Consider the following 22,454-nt stretch of genomic DNA (forward strand, 5'->3'; position numbering starts at 1 on the left):
TCATGGTGTGTTTTACTCGAAAACCATCAATAACCACGGTAGTTTTTTAGCACTGCCATATATTTCAGGATATTTCAGCTTGACCAGAAGATTGGGAATGACATTTATTTTTACGATTTTGGTCTCAACACTACAGATTTCTGGGGGATATTTCAATGCTTGATTTAACCACTTTCCCAAAGGTTAGAGAAATCGAGACCTATACCATTCGATTCATCATCAACTTAGTGGGGAGGAGGGGTAAAAAAAAAAAAATTATGTTGACCAATACACACCATTAGTGTTAAATTGGAGCTTGAAATGTACAAACGTTTTAGCATCAAAATATACTTTGAGTACCAAAGTAAAAGTACAAAAAAAATCAGAAAATAGCAGATCTACAAGCTCATCACATTGTAGATCGGCTGTATGCGGTTAAAGCCAGAGAGCCGTGAGGCACGCTTAAAACAGCAAACCACTTGACTTCCATAGGGAATGAATTGAAACGGCCTTATGCTTTCCGTACGGCATAAGGCAGCGTCAAAACAATTGTTTTAACTGTGTGAGCCAAGCCTCAGAGATATATCAGTCAACTGTTCTACCCTCCACAGGAAACTCTGAGGGTCGATGTTTGTTGTTCGAATGACTCATGCAGAGACAAGGTGAAAGAGAATTATCACACCTTTACACTGAAGCATGCATGTATGGAAACTGTGTTGTCTGTGGCCATTGTTGCTGTCTGAAATGTGATGCTGCACAGTGCACAGTGGTTCTTGGCCTCAATGGCCTGTGTGTTTCCTTAGGAGCACCGGAGAACATACATGATTTGTTCCCCCCTCTCCATAATAGTTAACAGAGGAGAGTTATTTCACCAGAAATCACAGTCAGGTAAATTTGTACTTATCATTCTTTGTCTGTATCATATTGACAATAACACAACACACAGTGTTACCACAATCAACTCACATAGTAGTACAAAACCTATCGATCGTTTCTGTGCAGATGACAGGTTTCACAGAACGGAAACGGTTCAACTTCAAAAGCTTGCACTTCGACTGAGGAGCTGCTCTGTGGTCAACCATGCTTGCCTATACTCTCATTAATACGCCTTCCTCACCCACTCTTCTTGTCTTTAAGCCACATCAGAAATGACAATAACTTCTGGTCTGACTCTATACAGGATCCATAGCCACAAGGCCACTGGCAGTAGATAAATAAAGCTAAATAGCTTCTTTCCCCCAGACAATCAGCCATATAAACAAACTGTCCAGAGAAAAGAAAATGAAGCACAGTAAAGGCTTATTTGAAATACCAACCGACTGCCTGTCTGTGTGTTGAACAATGCCACGGTCACATAACAGCTTTTACATGCACACATATATGTTTATAATAGATGTCGATAACCTATGACCTTGCACACAGTTTGTGTGTACCTGCGCGCGATACGTGATAAAGGAGAACACATTGAACCTTATGCATTTAATTATGTTTATTCACTTTATATTACACACAGTTAAGTTTCTAAACTGGCTGTACAGTGGAACTGCCTGGTCATTCCATGAAATTGTCTACTAGACCATGGCAGATGAAAGCTATGATCTCTTATTAATTGCTATTAAATCAATTTCCAACAAGTTTTCCATTAATGATTATATTTTTTTTATTTTGCTTACATTATCTCTATCATCTTTAAAAATCATTACAGAACTTGCTGAATAACTGAGTCAGAGATGGCTAAACATATTGTAATTGGTTTAGAAGTTAAGAAACACATTTTGTTCATGAATCAATCTTTTTTCCAGCGACTTTTTTCAACAACAATTTTCATCAACAATTTTTTCATCAAAAAGCATACAAACACAATGGCAACATACACTACAGCAACTACCAGAACATATATGAAGCAAGTATCGAGTATAACTGCAAGTTGATTTCATACTGTATTGAAATGGACGGAATGCTTACCAGTCAAATCATTATCAGTAATGTCCAGTGTATTGTGAGACATAAACAATGTTCAAAACATGCCAGACTCTTAGTATGGTCCTTTTAACAGTGAAAGAGTGTGGGGAAATATACTTATAAATGTGATGAGTTCCTCCGAGTTCAATACAACTCGGTCTATACAATGCACCACCTTTATTACTTAGTTTTGTTGCTATATTAGGACATGGATTGCTTATTTTGTGTGTATATGTTCACATGATTGAACAAGATTTACAAAAATAAATTCCAAATTGTTTTTGTTGTTGTTGCCGTTTGCAGTGTGTTGTATGGCTCTGTGGTAACATTCTGTTAACCTCTGCCATGGCCTTATATAGTCTCTGTCGGGTGGAGACCTCATATCTCCAAAACTGTTGCTTTTCAGGATTAAAATTCCAAAACAGCAAAAGTAGCAGATCTACAAGCTCAAAGCGCATCGCTTCGTGCCGCGTTTCGAACTTGTAGATCTGCTACTTTTATGCAACTATATGCAACCCATCCTCACCCGTTCATCTCTGTTTTGATCCACTGGCTGAAGAAGGGGACTTTAATGAACACATGTGGGTAGCTGGCGTTACCACATCCACCATGTTCAGGTCGTAATGTAAAGGCAGATATGCCATGTAGCCTGCCGGCACAGATGAGTGGACCACCTGAGTCTCCCTAAAAGGGAAAAAAATAAAGAGACATCAAGTCTTGTAGGACAGTGGTTCTCAACCTGTGGGTCGGGACCCCAAGGGGAGTCCCCACATGATTTTCAGGGGTCCCCAGATGACAGTCAAGAGACCTTTTTAACACCTAAAAAAAAGACCATTACTGAATCAAAGGTAATCAACAAACAAACAAAACTGGTGAAACATTGGCCAAATTGTCAAATAATATAAGAAAGAGGCAAAAAAATAAATAAATCCGATCTACAAGCTCACAACGCCTCGCGTAGCAAGGCGTTGTGAGCGTATTTTCACAATATTTATCTGTGGAAACAAGTCGAACTAAATGTAATGCCTCAACTCCTACAATTCCATGTACTTGTCAGGGTCTCCAGATTATTTGGGGGGGGGGGGGTCGCTGCCTAAAAAGGTTGAGAACCACTGTTGTAGGAGAGAAGTGGGGACTTCAATGATGATGGCAGCATTTCTTCCAACACAGTAATCTTCAAATTTCTGTTCCATTACCTGGCAGATCCCTGCCTTCTTTCCATCAGTGTGGGTGCATATCATCTGGTCAGTGGAGAAGTAGTCTTGCCAAATTCTTTTGCATTCAGCACGGGCCTGCATCTTGACGGTGGTTTCTCTCAGTACGTCAGAGGGAGGGGAGCCAGCACTGGAGTTAGTTCGGCCCCAGCCAGCCACTAAGCACTTGGTGTTGTTTTTGATTTTCTCATTCCACTTGGGTAGTTGAATGGGCTTCACGTTCTTGGTCAGTTTGGCATTTGTCTTTAACTGCAAAAGAGCACAGCAGTTCTCAGATCAGCTCTTTCTATGTGTGAAGTCACAGAGATGCTGGATTAATTTGCCTCGTGATTTAGCAGAGATTAGATTTAGTTTAATGATGACATGGTAACAGCAGGTGGAATTTGCTTTCGGTAGTATGGGTATATCTGACACATTATAGTATATATTACGCATTTATACAGTAAGTAAGTAAGTAAATATAAGGAGGAATATCTTGGACAAAAGGTATTCTGACAATGGGTACATCAGGTATTGCATAGTGGGGCTTTAATATTTCTTAAATTATTGTTAATGAATATCTATACTGACATTACCTTTTATATCTAAATAAGACAGACACTTTTCAGAAGTGATAAGTTTAGTTTTACACAATGTGAGTTTACCTTAAGAAGCATAATGTCATATTTTGAGTTTGTGTCATCAGTGTAGTCATATTTAGGATGTGGATTGTACTCAGCAACTGGGATCTTTTGTTGGCTGGTCTCATGTTTGGTTATGTTGTGTGCTCCAAGTACCACCAGCATGTCATCACTGAAATATAATAGAAGTGAAAGTTAAATAGCCATGATTACATTATTCAATGTACTGTATTAATCCGATTTATTTTTACTCTAAATAAGAAAAAATAACTCACTGTTTGCAATGTGCCGATGTTAGAACAAAGTCCTTTCGAATGAGAATGCCTCCACAAACATGTCCTCCTCGTACTTGAAGTTCTGCCATGTAGCGTCTGGAATGAGGCTTGGATTCTTTTCCTCCCACTATGCCGCTCTCAGAAGCCCCTTACATGAAAAACACAGACCATTAATGTAGAACACATTACCTAGGACAAGGCATCAAAGTGTATGGCGTCAAAGTGTATGGTGTCAAAGTGTACGCTCAAGTAAATACTCAAGTATTCAAAAGTACTAATCACAAAGTATATTTTCTTTTCAATATTAATGCTTTGCTGTATTAAAATTTAGAACATGAAAAAAAGGAAATTATATTCAGAAATGTTCAACAATCTTGTCCTTCTACTGCGTGAGGGGGTCATGTTTTTTTTTTTATTCATTTTTTCGTTCGTAATTTTTTGTATTTAATTTTTTTTAATATATTTTTTCAAAACAATTTCTTTTAAAAACATTATGAAAAAAGTAATTGAAAAAACAACCCCCTCACACATTATAAGGACATCAATCACCAGAACCAAGGATGGGTTCAATGAATTAAAAATGGAGTTTGAAGTTACAATGGGTTGTATAGGAAGGGGGTGTGTTTCATCAAACGAATATCAAATAATGGTCTGGGGTGCTCACAAAAGCCAGAATAGATGTTATTAAAATGACACTAGAGGTGAAATAACCCTTTTAAAGTTGTTCTTTGTCTTGACCCTGTCAGAACAACTTTTGAGTCTTGACTCATGGAAACACTAAACTAGAAAAAAAAATTACATATTGTATATAAAGGGTTTATTTGGGACACGTCCATCCATATTCTAGACTTTTTTTCCTGTGAGTAGTCATGAAGCTGTAGCTAGATGCCACCTTTCAGTGTCAGGTTTGATTTGAGACATTTTCTAAATGTTCTTCCAGTATATTCAACGATATTGACGTGAATAAGACAATTGACAGGCACATATTGAGGATGAGTGTCTGCCTGAAACGTTCTCGTCAACATTTTTGTAAGTTAAAAAAAAGAGGAAAAAAAGCTACATAGGCAAAAATAGGAAATTTGTAAGAATAATTCAATGTTAATAAACAGCTCATGACATTAGCAATCTTGTATTTTCTTTAAACATGGTGGTGGTATATATTTTTGCAATGAAACTGTAGCTTGGCTGATTATCTTAACAGCCAAGCCAATTAGTAGTAGTAATAATAATGATAATAAATGTAATCTTACCAGTGAGGGACAGCAGCTGAAGCACAGCTATGATGTAGAGGAGCATCATTGTATGTGAACAGTTTGAGCTGGTTTTGGTGATCTGCCAACAAGTGTTCTATCCTCCAAACCTCCACAGGAAACTGAGGGTACATGTTTGTTGTTCATAATATGACTCATGCAGAGATGAGGTGAGGGGGAAATATCACACATTTACCCTGAAGCATGTCTGTTCTTCGTGCACCTGAACGAGTGTAAAAAAAATCCCTAATATGGTCATTCTTTACACCAAGTTCAATTAATTCAGGATTTAGCTGTGTATGAATTTACTAAAATAATTAACTGATTTTTATTGCTGGTAGTGTAACACGTTGACATGGTGCCTTTTTACTCGAAAACCATCAATAACCACGGTAGTTCTTTAGCGCTGCCATATATTTCAGGATACATGTATTTCTGCTTGACCAGAATATTGGGAATGACAGGAAGGAGAGGGAAGAGAGAGAGAGAGAGAGCACCTATAACCAGGCATGCAATGCTCATTTGGTATGTTCTTGCACTCTATTTCAATGACGTGACGTGCACGTCGCTTAACACCTACACTGCAAGTCACACAATGGACAATTGATATGCATCTAGGCCCATGTTAATTCGCTAGGTGTGAGTCGGGAGCCTTTGAAAACTTTGTTGAGGTGCGAATTTAAAGTAGTTTTAAATCTATGCGTGTGCCTGCGTGTGCTCCTGGTCAAATAGGTTCCGGCACGGCGTGCAAGGCCGTCCCGTGAGCATTGCACCCCTGGTCATCAGTACTATACTGTCAGTACTGAGTCTGTTTGTATATCAGCAACCATTTTGCCTGGCATTGTGCAGCCAAAATAGTACTTGGAAAACGACCAACATGAAGTCACTGCTATGATAATAGTAGCCTACTATGACCTCAGTACTGTGCTTGTTTATATATTATAATATAATATATATTATATATCACTATCCGGCGGTACCCAGGTTTCTGCACATTAGTTCGAGGTCAGATATGACATCACGCCTGTTCATATTTGTCCAGAGACACACAGAGACACATGTAGACAACTTCAACTTTATTTATATAATAAAATAATAGTAATATAAAAGTTAAGGATTCATATTTAATTGTCCATATTAATTTTGTATGAATAGTCAAGGGTTAGGGTAAGTTTCTAATATACTGTATACATGCACAGAATTCTATTTTTACATTATTTTACAACGCTTATTTCTTCAAATTGGTGGCAAAAATGGTAATGTTAGGATTTGCATGTATTTGAATGTAAGTTTTAAGTAATATAAAATAAAATTTACAAATCAACATTATGTAATAATGCAATAATTACAACTCTTTTAGACATTGTAAGGAAAAGTCTAACCTAGGAGAGATGATCAGAGGAGCAGAGTTTTTACCATTGTTATTAGGATGAGGAATAAAGAATGAAGAATGAATAGTTTCTCAGTCAGTTGGACTAATGCACCAATAGACACTGGTGGAAGAAGTACTCAGTAAAAAGTAGCAATATAAGAATACTATTCTATCGTCTCTGTCGGGGGGAAACCTCATATCTCCAAAACTGTTACTTTTCAGGATTCAAATAAAAAAATAGCAAAAGTAGCGGATCTACAAGCTCGAAACGTGTCGCTTCACGGCGAGTTCCGAGCTTTTGTAGATCTGCTACTTTTGATGCTTTTGTGTGACGCTGTAGTATGATCAAGTAGGGCGTTAATTTATGAAAAAACATTAAAATATGAAGATAAGCGGTTTCTGCCCAACAGCAACGCTATAAGTAAAAGGTCTGTATTCAAAGTAAAAACGTTTTGGCATCAAATACTTTACAAAGTAAAAGCACAAAAACGTGTAGAAATGTGTCAAACTTTATCGAAATTAGCCGATCTACAAGCTTCGCCACAGGTTGTAGATCAGCTATTTTCGAACAGCCAAAGTATAACATAGATCTTACATGGTTATTGTATGTTTTGTAATAATAATCTAAATCTACAAAGTAACTTGTAACTAAAGTTTTCAAATAATTGTAGTTGAGTAGAAAGTACAATATTTGCCTCTGAAATGTAGTAGAGTAGAAATTAAGTATATGTACTTTTCACCACTGCCAATAGAATACATCTGTTAGGAACAACTGTTACAGTAAATGGCTTAATTTGAAATAACAGTTAATGAAAAATAAACATGCAAATTAGTCCTTCCATATCATTTTCATGTAAAACTGAGGATTAAATGAGTCTAATCAGTGTGAATGACAGGAGAGATGATCAGAGGAGCAGAGTTTTTACCACTATCATTGTCACATGGACTGAAGAATGGATAGATTTTCTCAGTGAAGGTGCAGCCAGTGAAAGAGTAGAGATGAACTCTGGTCTCCACATCGTAAAAGGAGACCAGACCCTCCTCATAATCCACAAACACTCCCACTGTCTTGACCTTCTTTCTTACAGGGAGGGGGACAGAAGGGCCAGCATTAGCCCAAAAATCATTTCCATTCTCCAACCCTATAGTCCAGTAACCATCGTCAGGGGTCACTGTGATTTCCACTTTCCTGTTGATGGACTCTCTGGCCACTCCAAAATCCCACTCAGTCTTCCCTTTAAACTGAACCTCATAGTAAAACCTTCCTGAGGAGAATCCTTGTTTTCCCAAGACACAGGAACAATCAGAGAATCTCTCTTTGTTATCTGGGAGTTTCTTCTTTAAAACTCCATCATTCACTTGTTTTCCATCCTTAGACAGGATGAGATTGCAGTGTGCTGTATCAGGGTCCAGAGTTACATCCACTGCATATTGCTGGATCCTCCTCAGCTTAGCATCATCCAGCCTCTTCTCCATCTCTTGACTGAGTGTCTTCTCCAGCTGAGCCACAGCTGTCCTCACTGTCCCCACATGTGGAGACTGATGGACATTGACCTTTGTCCAGTCCTTGGTGGGTGGAGGGGTGTTGATGGATGGGATGTTCTGGAGGAGGTGAAGGTGGTCTTCAGTGTGTGAGAGCTGCTTCAGCTCAGAGCTTCTTTTCTTTAACTCAGTGATTTCCTGTTCCAGCTCTATAATGAAACCATCAGCCTGTTTCTCTGTTATTTTCTGCTTCTCTTCAATCACATCAATGACCTCAGCCTGGCTTCTCTCAACACAGCTCATCAGAGCAGTGAAGACCTGCACACTGTCTGCTGTCTCTCTGTCTGCATCTTTCTTGCTGAGCTGTACTGAGTGTTTGACCTCCTGAATCTTCACTTGTCTCTCTTGGATCATCTGCTGAACTTCAGCCTCTGTCTTTCCCAGCTCAGCCTTCTTGTCTTCATATGCCTCTTCCAGAGATACAATTTGATGTAACTTGTGGTCGGACTCGGTGCAAAAATGACAAACACACATTTGATCAGTCTTACAGAACATATCCAGAGGTCGTTCATGTTTCTTACACAGAATGTCTTCCAGGTTCTTTACAGGGTCGATTAGTTTGTGTCGTTTTAACGGTGTGGCTCTGTGCTGAGACTCCAGGTGAGTCTCACAGTAGGAGGTTAGACACACCAGGCAGGACTTCACGGCCTTGAGCTTGGTCTCAGCACAGACGTCACAGGAGACTTCATCTGGTTCAGCAGGTTCCTGGTTTACGTTGGAATTATTTTTCAGCTGCTTTGACTTCCTGTACCGATCAGCCATCTCAGAGACGACCTTATTAACAGAGAACTTTGGTCTCTTATCGAAGGTTTCGTTGCATAGTGGACATTGACACACATCATTAGTGTCCCAGTAATGTGTGATACAGGTTTTGCAGTAGGTGTGTCCACATGGAGTGGTGATTGGATCAGTGAACACCTCCAGACAGATAGAACACAGGAACTGCTCTTCAGACAGGAGACTGCTGGCACATGCCATTACTATACACTGAAAATAAACATGGGGAAAAACATGTAATTCTTGAATGCTACTACTCACAGATTAATAGTTATGAATCTCATCTGGATCATCACATTAGAATAGACCTCAATAATGTTGGCACACACAACGAAATTAAGGGGAGATCATGTCTGGATGCAGTTTAATATGCCTTTGTTCTCTGTTACAGAATAATACATCCATATCTCATGTACTCACCTGTCTTTACGTTCCCAATGTTTCAGCAAATATCCTGTTGAACTGAAGGTTTTTTAGTAGAGAGCGAGTGTGTGTTAGCCTGGTAAACCCCTCCCTCCGGAAATCTCATTTGTATTTGATTTTAAAATACAAATGAAATTTCCGGAGGGAGGGGGGTTTACCAGGCTACGTGTGTGTGTGTGTGTGTGCTGCCACCAAACTACATGAACACTTGAAGTTTCACTTCAGATTGCGTCACTGACTGAGAGGCTGCTCTGTTGCTGCTGTTAATCCTTCACAACCTCCACTCTTCTCTGTACTTCATCTGTTTTTACCTTTAGGGGCGTGTTTACAGCCCACCTTTGCATTTATGATTCATGTCTGTGTACACATGCAGTGGTGGAAAGTAACTAAGTGCATTTACTCAAGTACTGTACTTAAGTCAAATTTTGAGGATTTTTTACTTTACTGGAGTATTTCCAATTTTCAATATTTTACTTCCTCACAGTCACGCAGTTCATCGATTCAAAACCACGGTCTTAAGCCTAATTTAGGCTTTGTTTTTTCATATTGGTGTCGCTCGTCAAACACAAGTCATTTAGCATTATAACCTATATGTCGTGAATCAAATTCGAACCCATGACAAAGCGAGCAGGTCTGTGCTGCAGTATGGCATTATGTGGACCAGCTCAGCTTGTCACACTAGCTAAGCAGTGTAGTTATGACAGACACTGGGAAGAGAAATCACAAAAAAAAAATCTTAATTCACACTAAACTACAGAACCACCTAGGCCTCCATTAACAAATACATGAAATTCATAAAAAGGGAGAGCTTTAAATGCAATCCGTTATCCGCTATAAGCTATTAGTTCGTAATCGGGCCAAATTCACAAGCATAACACTGCCAACAGTATAATTGGCAGTGGTGGACAGTAATGGAGTAAATGTACTTGAGTACTGTACTTAAGTACAGATTCTGAGGATCTATACTTTACTTGAGTATTAGATTTGTTTGATACTTATTACTCTTACTCGAGTACATTTCCAAGATAAATATTTTACTTTTACTCGAGTACATTTCTAGGAAGGCTGTAAAGTACTGAGTACTTTTAGGTTGGTTTTTTTTTCTTCCAGAAATGCAATTGGTCACACTTCTGCTCTATAGCACTGTCTATGTCTGTGGCAGGGGTCATCAACATGTCTGTACACGGACAAACGTGTCTGTGGCAATACTTGTCCATGTCCGTAGCACATTTTGTATTTTGTTTATAATGTGTACATAATCTTAAATATTCACAATATTATTTTTTAAACAATTTGTTTGAATGATTTTGGTGACTCGTAAAGTGTCGGGATGACTTGCTCATTAATATGTTGCAGGAGATTTGTTGCGTTGGTACCCGTACATGATTGCCTCAGGTGAGGATGCAAGACAGACAGCTAGAAGTAATGTAATGTAATGTAAGTAATTTGCTAATAGCTGCCTTAATTATTTAATTGTTACACTGGCATACCTTACATCATACCACCTACACATGGTCTGAGACTTTCTCATCAACATCGAATACTTGTTCACCTTAACAGAAACCACAACTCTTGAAACTAACAAATGAGTGGGGCAGTGTGAATTAACACAGGATTGACCCTGGCAGCATATCATTGGTACACGTGTGTTACCTGTTTATTAAGCTACTACTATTTTTCAACCACATCTAATGAGACAAGACATCAGTTGAATGAGTTTGGGAACAGATGTCATAAGACAAAAGACATAGTATACAACACATTATATTTGATGGGAAAACTATGCAGTAAGTGAAGAAAGGGAACTTGGAAAGACACTTTAATTCTGACAAACATAGGCAGCGGGTAATGAAGGCTAGGGTAGGCTAAGCCTTCCCAAATGTTATGCTGGGAAATTCTAGGAATTGGGCAAATTATATATATATAAGTGCGCAGCATTATTTAGTTAATTCTTTGATAATAAATCAGTATAAAATCAGGCAAAAATAAGAATTAAATAACCTAACCATAACCTAACCCTAACCCTAACCGTAAAGCCGAAATAAAGTAACCAAAAACCAAAAAGAAACTAACACAATCCGCCCAGAAAACGCAATTTTTCCCTGCTTCGCGCGCGTGCAGGGATTTCGGCACTCGTGCGCTTCGCGCACGGCCGAACCCCAGCCTTCCCAATTGTCAAGCTCACCCGCCGCCTATGCTGACAAAACATAAATCATTTGACTAGACCTTTCCACCAGACAGAGAAAAGAAGAAGACAGACAAAAAGTGAACTGAAACTGAAATCTCGGGGGCGGCAGTGGCTCAGGGGTAGAGTGGCCGGGTAGAGTAAACTGGAAACCGAAAGGTTCCCAGTTTGATCCCGGGTTTGGGGGCTCCCCCAGAGTTAGTGTCGAAGTGTCCTTGAGCAAGACGCTGAACCCCTAATTGCTCCCGATGAGCAGGTTGGTGCCTTGCATGGTTTCCTCTGCCATCGGTGTATGAATGTGTGTGAATGGGTGAATGTAATGCACAATCTATGTAAAGCGCTTTGGATAAAAGTGCGATAAATGCACCATTTACCATTTATCTCAGCCATATGTATTTGTATACCATACATGGAACTGGATAGAGCTCTCTCATCATTATTCTACTGTAAGTATTTGTCTCATCAGCGAGAACTGCACAGTGATGGGGAAAAAAGAGAACTTGCGGACAAACCACACGTCGTTTGACTAAACATTTCCAGCAGACAGAGAACTGAGAAAAATAAATAAACTAAGGAACTGAAATTTCAACCATTGCCATATAGAAATATCAAGTCAAGTGCAATCATCAGTATGTTAAGCATAAATAATGTTTGTATTATTGTTTGGTGTGCATTACACCTTTTTCATAATTATACTTGAACTATTGACTTATTATCTTTACATTATTTGAATTAGGGGTCTATAATAAGATGAAAAGCCAGTGGCTAAATAGATCTCATGGCCACAATGAAACTGTTGGGGGGGGGGACCTTCTGTTCTAACCTTCTTTAATTAGCACTCACGTCACAAATGTGTTTCGTTCTGAACTTTTCAGAAAAAAGGAAAGAATATATATATATATATATATATATATATATATATATATATATATATATATATATATATATACATATATACATACCAGTTATTTTGTATGTCCGTGACAAAAATAAAATATTTATCAAAATGTCCGTCACAAGCTGGCATGGTGATGACCCCTGGTCTGTGGCTTACATTTTTGGAGGAGTTTTAGTAGTGGTATTCCATAGATATAATTATACACGTAGATACCCTGTACCGCACTGGCTGCTGCTGTTCATTGGAGTGATGCGTCAACGTGACCACTAGTCAACCCCCTTGCTTTGTTAGGACACTGACACAGCTCCTTAATTAATCCATTGCCATATTACTGAGAAATGCTGTTTAAATAGGACCAGATCCAAGAGGAAGGCAGCTCTGGGGTGGTTAAGCTGGACGTATACTTTGTCGTACGACATCCAGTTATCGAAGCAGAATCGAACATGGCTACTACATGGCACTCGACCCCCTTGTTAAGCCTTTCTTTTACACTTCTTAGTAAGCAAAAGCAATATATTTGATGTTAATCTAGTAATCATACTAATTCAATGTTTCTGTATTATTACATCTTGTATAGGAGTACAATTATTTTGTTCTGGTTCCTCAGTCATTTCTATGTTTTTATAGGTGTTTCTGCAGGCTTTTGTATAACATAGTGATTCTACAAGCAAGCACATCAGTGCATGCAGTTACTTCTCTGAAACAAGAGTTACGAGGTCCTATGAATTAATTGTGAAAACATTACAGCAATTCATCATATAAAAATTAAGAAATGTACTGCTACTTTTACTTTTACTTGTACTTTAAGTATTTTTAAAAGCATGTACTTTTGAATACTTAAGTATATTTAAAAGCAAACTTACTCAAGTACTAGGGTCGAGTACTTTGTCCACCTCTGATAATTGGTCTCCCCACACCCAACCTCACAGAACTAAACAACAAAGCCATTGCACGCATTGCAACTTCAGTAGTATAGGACATCACACACACTCAACCTCCATATTAACCTACCTCTCTACGGGTGCAGGTACAGACCACAATGGAAACAAGCCACTCCAAGCTTGTTGTGTTATACTTTCAGCATGTACTGTTAACAATCTTGTTAATGAAGTATTCAATCAATCAATCAGAACACTGAGGTGCAGAAGGGCTTGCTGTGGGCGTGCGTGCACGCACACACACACACACACACACACACACACACACACACACACACACACACACACACACACACACACACACACACACACACACACACACACACACACACACACACACACACACACACACACACACACACACACACACACACACACACACACACACACACACACACACACACACACACACACACCTATCTAATACTTACTGAACACATTTTATATGTGAATTGGACCTCACCTGAACCAGGGCATCATGTAGAAAGACAATACTGTCATTATCTAGGCCTAGGGTTTAAAGTTATAAGATAAATGGAGAAACTGTCCTCTTGCTGTAAGTGTCATTGAGCAAGGCATCAAAGTGCATAACAAGCACCAAGGGGTGTCATTCTGTGGTTGTCCCTGCAGTCAGACATGAAAGATAGCTACAAAATAATGTATATAATGTATAATGGATGTATATTTTACCAGTTTATTTTGAGTACATAATCCACAAGTCATGTCACAAATCTGTGTACATTGCCAACACTGTGGCAGAATTATGATACAGAATAGATGGACAGTTTGTCTGTCAGTGATCTGACAGTCAACTGTTCTACCCTCCACAGGAAACTCTGAGGGTCGATGTTTGTTGTTCGAATGACTCATGCAGAGACAAGGTGAAAGAGAATTATCACACCTTTACACTGAAGCATGCATGTAGAAACTGTGTGGTCTGTGGCCATTGTTGCTGTGTGAAATGTAACGTTGCACAGTGCACAGTGGTTCTTGGCAGTGGTGGAAAAAGTACTCAATACTGCTTAAGTAAAAGTATCAATACTGCAATATAGAAATACTGCAAAATATAAAGTAAAAGTCCGGAATTAAAAATAAATTGAATTGTAAAAGTACAAAAGTATTGGTATCAAAATGTACATAAAGTACCAAAAGTAAAACTAAAATGTTTGAAAATAGCAGATTACAGAGCAGACTACAAGCTCACAACATGTCGCGATGCGACGCGTTGGGAGCTTGTAGATCAGCTATTTTCAAATAGCCTATGTATAAAATAGGGCTAAAGTGGTTAATGTATGTTTTATGATATAATAATTGATAATTGCAAAGTAACTAGTAACTTAAGTTTTCAATTAATTGTAGTTGAGCAAAAGTGCAATATTTGCCTCTGAGATACAGTAGTGGAGTAGAAGTAAAAAGTAATTGGGAATACTCCAGTAAAGTAAAAAATACCTCAAAATTGTACTTAAGTACTGTACTTGAGTACATGTACTTAGTTACTTTACACCACTGGTTCTTGGCCTCAATGGCCTGTGTGTTTCCTTAGGCGCCAGAGAACATACAACAATATGTTTTCCCCTCCCTCCATAATAGTTAACAGAGAAGCGCTATTTCACCAGAGATCCCAGTCAGGCAAGTTTTAATTTATCATTCTTTGTCTTTATCATATTGACAATAACACAACACAGTGTTACCATCAACTCACATAGTAGTACAAAACCTCTCGATCGTTTCTGTGCAGATGACAGGTTTCACAGAACGGAAACGGTTCAACTTCAAAAGCTTGCGCTACGACTGAGGAGCTGTTCTGTGGTCAACCATGCTTGCCTATAAACTCTCATTAATACGCCTACAGTACCTCACCCACTCTTCTTGTCTTTAAGCCACATCAGAAATGACAATAACTTCTGGTCTGACTACATACAGGCTCCATAGCTACAATGCCACTGGCAGTAGATAAATAAAGCTAAATAGCTTCTTCCCCCGAGACAATCAGGCATATAAACAATCTGTCCATAGAAAATAAAATGAAGCACGGTGACGGCTTATTTCAAATGCCAACCGACAGCCTGGGTTGAACAATGCCAAGGTCACATAACAGCTTTTACAAGCACACATGTGTTTATAAAAGATGTTAACCTACTGTATGACCTTGCACACAGTTTGTCTGTACCTGTACGCAATATGTGAAAAAGGAGAACACATGTGCATTTAATGATGTTTATTAACTTTATATTACACACGGTTCAATTTCATCTACAAGCTCATAACGTGTCACATTGTAGATCGGCTGTATGTGGTTAAAGCCAGAGAGCCGTTAGGCACGCATAAAACAGCAAACCACGTGACTTCTATAGGGAATGAATTGAAACGGCCTTATGCTTCACGTAAGGCAAAAGGCAGCGTCAAAACGATTGTTTTAACTGTGTGAGCCAGGCCTCAGAGATCTATCGGTCCACTGTTCTACCCTCCACAGGAAACTCTGAGGGTCGATGTTTGTTGTTCGAATGACTCATGCAGAGACAAGGTGAAAGAGAATTATCACACCTTTACACTGAAGCATGCATGTATGGAAACTGTGTGGTCTGTGGCCATTGTTGCTGTCTGAAATGTAATGCTGCACAGTGCACAGTGGTTCTTGGCCTCAATGGCCTGCGTGTTTCCTTAGGAGCACCAGAGAACATACATGATTTGTTCCCCCCTCTCCATAATAGTTAACAGAGGAGAGTTATTTCACCAGAAATCAGAGTCAGGTAAATTTGTATTTATCATTCTTTGTCTGTATCATATTGACAATAACACAACACACAGTGTTACCACAATCAACTCACATAGTAGCACAAAACCTATCGATCGTTTCTGTGCAGATGACAGGTTTCACAGAAAGGAAACGGTTCAACTTCAAAAGCTTGCACTATGACTGAGGAGCTGCTCTGTGGTCAACCATGCTATTCTATAAACTCTCATTAATACACCTACCTCACCCACTCTTGACAATATGACAATACTTCTGGTCTGACTCTATATAGGATCCATAGCTACAAGGCACTGGCAGTAGATAAATAAAGCTAAATAGCTTCTTTCCCCCAAACAATCAGGCATATAAAAAAATCTGTCCAGAGAAAAGAAAATGAAGCACAGTAAAGGCTTATTTCAAATGCCAACCGACAGCCTGTCTGTGTGTTGAACAATGCCACGGTCACATAACAGCTTTTACATGCACACATAAATGTTTATAATATATGTTGATAACCTATGACCTTGCACACAGTTTGTGTGTACCTGCGCGTGATACGTGATAAAGGAGAACACATTGAACCTTGTGTATTTAATTATGTTTATTAACTTTATGTTACGCACAGTTCAATTTCATGTGTCCTAATTCTAAACTGGCTATACAGTAGAACTGCCTGGTCTTTCCATGAAATTGTCAAATAGACCATGGCAGATGAAAGCTTATTAATTGCTACTGAATTTCATTCACAAAGAGGAGCAGATGGTGTAAAGAAAAGTATTTAAACCTTGACACAGGGAATGTGTAAAAGGGACCAACACGTTTTTCATTAATGATTATATTTTGCATACATTATCTGTATCATCTTTAAAACATTACAGAACTTGCAGTGAAAGATGGCTGAATGATAGAGTGTGGGGAAATATACTTATAAATGTGATGAGTTCAGTACAACTCGGTTAATACAATAAACCACCTTTATTCCTAAGTTTTGCTTCTATATTAAGAAATGGATTGCTTATTTTGTGTGTATAATATTCACATGATTTGACAAGATTTACAAAAAAAAAATCAAAATGGCTTTTGTTGTTGTTGCAGCCTACAGTGTGTGTTTCTCTGTGGTAACATTCTGTTAACCTCTTCCATGGCCTTATATCGTCTCTGTCAGGTGGAAACCACATTATCTCCAAAACTGTTGCTTTTCAGGATTCAAATTCAAAAACAGCAAAAGTAGCTCTACAGTAGATCTACAAGCTCAAGCTTGTGGATCTACTACTTCTGATGCTTTTGTGTGACGCTGTAGTATGATCAAGTAGGGTGTTAAATTTACGAAAAAACACAAAAAGTTAAAATATGGAGATAAGAGGTTTCTGCCTGACAGCAACGATATGCAACACATCCTCACCCCTTCATCTCTGTTTTGATCCACTGGCTGAAGAAGGGGACTTTAATGAACACATGTGGGTAGCTGGGGTCATCACATCCACCATTTTCAGGTCGTAATGTAAAGGCAGATATGCCATGTAGTTTGCCGGCACAGATGAGTGGACCACCGGAGTCTCCCTAAAAGGAAAAAAAATAAAGAGACATCAAGTCTTGTAGGACAGTGGTTCTCAACCTGTGGGTCGGGACCCCAAGGGGAGTCACCACATGATTTTCAGGGGGTCCCCAGATGACAGTTACGAGACAATTTAAGGACTTTCAAGACCTTTTTAATAAAAAAAAAAGACCATTACTGAATCAAAAGTAATCAACAAACAAAACTGGTGAAACGTTGGCCAAATTGTCAAATAATATAAGAAAGATCTAAGAGTTCACAACAGGCGTTTGTCGATCTGCTATTTTCACAATATTTATCTCTGGAATGCTGATGGCAGCATTTCTTACAACACAATAAACTTCAAATTTCTGTTCAATTACCTGGCAGATCCCTGCCTTCTTTCCATCAGTGTGGGTGCATATCATCTGGTCAGTAGAGAAGTAGTCTTGCCACTTTGTTTTGCATTCAGCACCGGCCATCTTGATGGTGGTTTCTCTCAGTACGTCAGAGGGAGGGGAGTCAGCACTGGGGTCAGTTCGGCCCCAGCCAGCCACTAAGCACTTGGTGTTGGTGTGGATCTTCTGATTCCACTTGGGTAGTCCAATCGTCTGCACCTTCTTGTTCAGTTTGGCATTTGTCTTTAACTGCAAAAAAAAAACAGAACAGTTCTCAGATCAGCTCTATGTGTGAAGATACAGAGAAACTGGCTTAATTTTCCTCACATTAGATTATGTTTAATGAACACATGGCAACAGCAGGTGGAATCTGCAGTATACGGAGGCATATATATTTTTTTACATTTTAAAATATCTTGAACATTACACAACAAATGACAGATGATACTTATAGGCAATGCCACAGTACAGCAGGCACAAGCAAACGTTCTCTCACATTCTCTGTTCAGAAAATATTGTACATAACTCTATACTGCACTCTTGTGGTCAAACTGCAAAAACAGGTCTACAGAGGCTTCAAGTAGCTCATAATAATACCATGAGAATCTTACTTCAGTGGTGCAGGTGAAATGTCCATGGCTGCAAGAGTCAATACTTTACTGAACAAGATTAGAGGTGCCATTGACTAACCACAAAGGGAGAATGTACCAGAAATTCCAGTGTGTGGGTGGGGGATGTATAGCTACGTATAGCATCATAATTAAAGTTTTCAGTTTTAATTTTCAAGCATTTCCCACATTAGTCTTAATGACTACTGTACTAACATTACTTTTGCTTCTAAATAAGTCACAGTCCATAAGTGATATTAGTTGATTTTACACAGTGAGAGATGATTACCTTCAGAAGCATGATGTCATTTTTGAATTTGCCATCATAATATTTAGGATGTGGAATGTACTCGGCCACTGAGATCTTTTGTTGACTCTTCTCATCTTTGGTTCTGTTGTGTGCTCCAAGTACCACCATCAAGTCCTTACTGAAATTTAACAGAAATGAAGGTTAAAGGCAGGGTAAGTGATTTTCTTTGGTTAAAATAAGTGTTAAATAGCTCTATATTCTGATAGTACTCATTGCTATAGATAGAGTGTTTGTTAACAGGAGTCTCCATGTCTCTCCAGCTCTTTATTGAACAGAAAATGCATTTTCAGGTCAGGATGCCGATTTTATCAAATCAGGAAACAGAACTCAGACAAGATACAGATTAAACAAATTCAATTGGAATGATGACACAAAGAAATGAGCAGACAAAATTGGAACTGGAAATGAAGCTGATAAATGGGTACGCTCTCCTGATTGGCTGAAATGTTGTCACCTACCTGAAAAGGTTTGTTCTGTTTATTAAAGAGCTGGAGAGACAGGGAAAACCCTGTTACTGAACAAACGCTCTAGCAATGATTACTATCAGAATATAGTGCTTTAATAAAAACGTATTGTTTTAACCAAAAAATATCATTTACCCTACCTTTAAATAAATAGCCGTGATATATTACATTACTCATTGTATAAATCAGGTTTTGTTTTACTCTCAATAAGAAAAATGAACTCACTGTTTGCAATGTGCCGAGGTTAGAACAAAGTCCTTTCGAATGAGAATGCCTCCACAAACATGTCCTCCTCGTACTTGAAGTTCCGCCATGTAGCGTCTGGAATGAGGCTTGGATTCTTTTCCTCCCACTATGCCGCTCTCAGAAGCCCCTTACATGAAAAACACAAACTGAATGTAAAACACATTATCTAGGACAGGGCCTCTGTTTGTTTCATATCGGTTTAGTTTAGTGACCAACTTAATCACCTAAACCATATACAACAGTGGTTCCCAAACATTTTAGCTCAAGACCCAAAAGAGACATTTGATGTCTCCCCGGGACCCAAACTAGTGAAAATAGCACTACTTCTCCACGACACACAAATGGGAACCAGTGCTATACAAGCCCCCCTCCTGTTATGCCTCTACTACACTAAATATCTTCGCCAACAATATCAATATCAGCCGATCTACAAGGTCACAATGTGCCGTGTTGCGACCTTGTAAATGTGCTATTCCAAAATAAATATCCCTGTCCGTGACCCTGTCAGAACAACATTTGACCCACTTTTGAGTCTTGACTCACTGAAACACTGAAATAGAAGATGGAACCTAAATGTGATGTTTTGGAAACCTCATAAGTCCAAAACTGTTACTTTTCAGGATTCAAATTCAAAAACAGAAAAAGTAGCAGATCAAGCGTTTTGAGCTTGTGGATCTGGCACTTTTTCTTTTTTGCCTTTACTGATAGTGAAATGAAGTTAGACAGGAAATGGGGAGAGAGAGAGGGGGAGTGACACACAGCAAAGGCCGTCGGGATCGGGACTCGAACCTGCGACGCGCTGTGAGGCTACTTTGGAGCCTAGGTGCCCGAACCGCTAGGCCAGCGGCCCGGGCCAGATCTGCTACTTTTGATGTTTTTGAGTGACGCTGTAGTATGATCACGTAGGGCATTCATTTACGGGGAAAAAACACAAGTTGGAATATGGAGATAAGAGGTTTCTGCCCAACAGCACTGACAGAGAAACAGGAAATTGGGTGTGGGGCGGTGGGTGGGGGGTTGCGATACATGCAAACACAGATCTACAGGCGGAACCGAAAATAGGAAGTCGTGGTTATTGTAGCCAGCAACTACCAACCAGCATGCCCCTGAGATTACATTTTTATTTTTAAAAAAATGTAATAACAGGAAAAAGTAATGTGAAACAGTTGTCATTCAGTTACCACAAAAATGCCACTGGCAATAATACAAATCTTAAGTATTTCAGAGTAAATAAACAAAAAAATAAAGTAAATAAACAAAAGTTTCAACAGCCTGAGTGATCATGTGGCTGTACTGTAACTAGGTGGCATCTGTCACATGGTTCATGTCTAGATAGGTTGAAGGTTGTGGTACATGTGTGAACTGTACTAGGCTAGGCCTACAGTAGATAGATTCTATGCAGTGATTCTCAAACTTCACTTCCTGCCCGTGAGGGAATTTTTATTGAATCAGTAAAACAATAAATAATACAATTATATTTTTTATATAAGATAATGAAAAAGATATGATATTATCTTTAATTACATCACACTAAATTACTGTTTAGCCTCATTCAATAGAGGGTCATCAATATCAGGGTTGAACAACATTTTCCATTATATTCAATGATTCAACTGAATGAGACAATTAGAAGCACTTAAGTCTGAGTGTTCTGCCTGAAACGTTGTGGCACTTTTCAAGTATAATTATTTACTGAAAAAACGACATGAGGAAACCTCATATGTCCAAAACTGTTACTTTACAGGATTCAAATTCTAAAATAGCAAAAGTAGCAAATCTACAAGACCAAAACGCACGTTTCGGAGCTTGTGGATCTGCTACTTTTGATGCTTTTGTGTGACGCAGTATGATCAAGTAGGGCATTAATTTACAAAAAAAAAAAACACACAAAAAGTTACAATATGGATTTAAGAGGTTTCTGCCACACAACAACGAGATGATAGTGTTATCAACCAGCAATCAACTTGTATTTTTGTGAAAGCCAATAAAATTGTAATCTTACCAGTGAGGGACAGCAGCTGAAGCACAGCTATGAAGTAGAGGAGCATCATTGCATGTGAACAGTTTGAGCTGGATTTGGTGATCTGCCAACAAGTGTTCTACCCTCCAACCCTCCACAGGAAACTGGGGGTCCATGTTCATTGTTCATAATATGACTCATGCAGAGATGAGGTGAGGGGGAAATATCACACCTTTACACTGAAGCACGTCTGTGTAAAAACGGCTCTTTTGTCTGTGGTTAGCCTGTTTTCCATGCACATGAAAAAAAAAACAAATCCGAATAGGGTACTTTTTACACCAGTAGTTCCCAAAGTCAAGGACCCCCAAATTGATATATATTTGGCCACGGACCCCCATCTGAAAATATTTTGTGCCAGGGACCCCCAGAAGAGAGGATTTGTGTTAAACAAATTAAAATGATTAAACATTTTCCACACAATTTCCCGCCAGGCGGGGAGGGTGATAATTGTCATTGTACGTAATCTTGCGGGCTGAGGGCGGCAGGAGTGTTGGGCGGGAGGAGTAGGACAAAGGCTCTACGTCCTCCCGGTGGGGGCTCCTCACTGGCAGGTTAGCCAGTAGATCCAACAGCAGTGACAACACACACAAATGTTTGTGGGTACAGGGGAGTAATCAATTGGCATAACGACTAAATTGGGAAGAAAAAGGGGTAAAAAGGAAAGAAAGAAGACGACTACAGAACCAGCCAACGAAGGCTTCCACA

At 39.0% G+C, this 22,454-nt stretch overlaps 3 protein-coding genes across 4 annotated transcripts; all 3 read right to left on the reverse strand.

Annotated features, from left to right (window-relative positions):
* Positions 1-1,693: 1,693 nt before the first annotated feature.
* LOC308073553 (granzyme F-like) lies at positions 1,694-5,406 on the reverse strand. The gene is made up of 5 exons (XM_080412512.1): positions 5,301-5,406; positions 4,051-4,198; positions 3,800-3,947; positions 3,138-3,404; positions 1,694-2,625 (listed from the first exon to the last, which is right to left on the reverse strand). Exons 1-5 carry the CDS (start codon positions 5,347-5,349, stop codon positions 2,464-2,466), a joined length of 774 nt encoding a protein of 257 aa, XP_080268638.1. The 5' UTR covers positions 5,350-5,406; the 3' UTR covers positions 1,694-2,463.
* Positions 5,407-7,415: 2,009 nt separating this feature from the next.
* Positions 7,416-9,486, reverse strand: LOC308106064 (E3 ubiquitin-protein ligase TRIM39-like). Of its 2 annotated transcripts, none has more exons than XM_080457072.1 (2): positions 9,412-9,486; positions 7,416-9,201 (listed from the first exon to the last, which is right to left on the reverse strand). In XM_080457072.1, the coding sequence occupies exon 2, from the start codon at positions 9,190-9,192 to the stop codon at positions 7,549-7,551; it is 1,644 nt and encodes a 547-aa protein (XP_080313198.1). In that variant the 5' UTR covers positions 9,193-9,201; positions 9,412-9,486; the 3' UTR covers positions 7,416-7,548. The 2 variants fall into 2 exon arrangements, with proteins under 2 accessions (XP_080313198.1, XP_080313199.1); XM_080457073.1 differs by having other exon boundaries at positions 7,416-9,194; positions 9,412-9,473.
* Positions 9,487-16,759: 7,273 nt separating this feature from the next.
* Positions 16,760-22,428, reverse strand: LOC308073556 (granzyme-like protein 1). Its single transcript, XM_080412515.1, has 5 exons — positions 21,732-22,428; positions 19,709-19,856; positions 18,999-19,137; positions 18,087-18,350; positions 16,760-17,729 (listed from the first exon to the last, which is right to left on the reverse strand). The coding sequence occupies exons 1-5, from the start codon at positions 21,778-21,780 to the stop codon at positions 17,568-17,570; spliced, it is 762 nt and encodes a 253-aa protein (XP_080268641.1). The 5' UTR covers positions 21,781-22,428; the 3' UTR covers positions 16,760-17,567.
* Between the last annotated feature and the right edge of the window lie 26 nt (positions 22,429-22,454).

Source organism: Gymnoscopelus braueri (assembly GCF_963280865.1).
Source record: "Gymnoscopelus braueri genome assembly, chromosome: 18".
NCBI classification, from domain to species: domain Eukaryota; kingdom Metazoa; phylum Chordata; class Actinopteri; order Myctophiformes; family Myctophidae; genus Gymnoscopelus; species Gymnoscopelus braueri.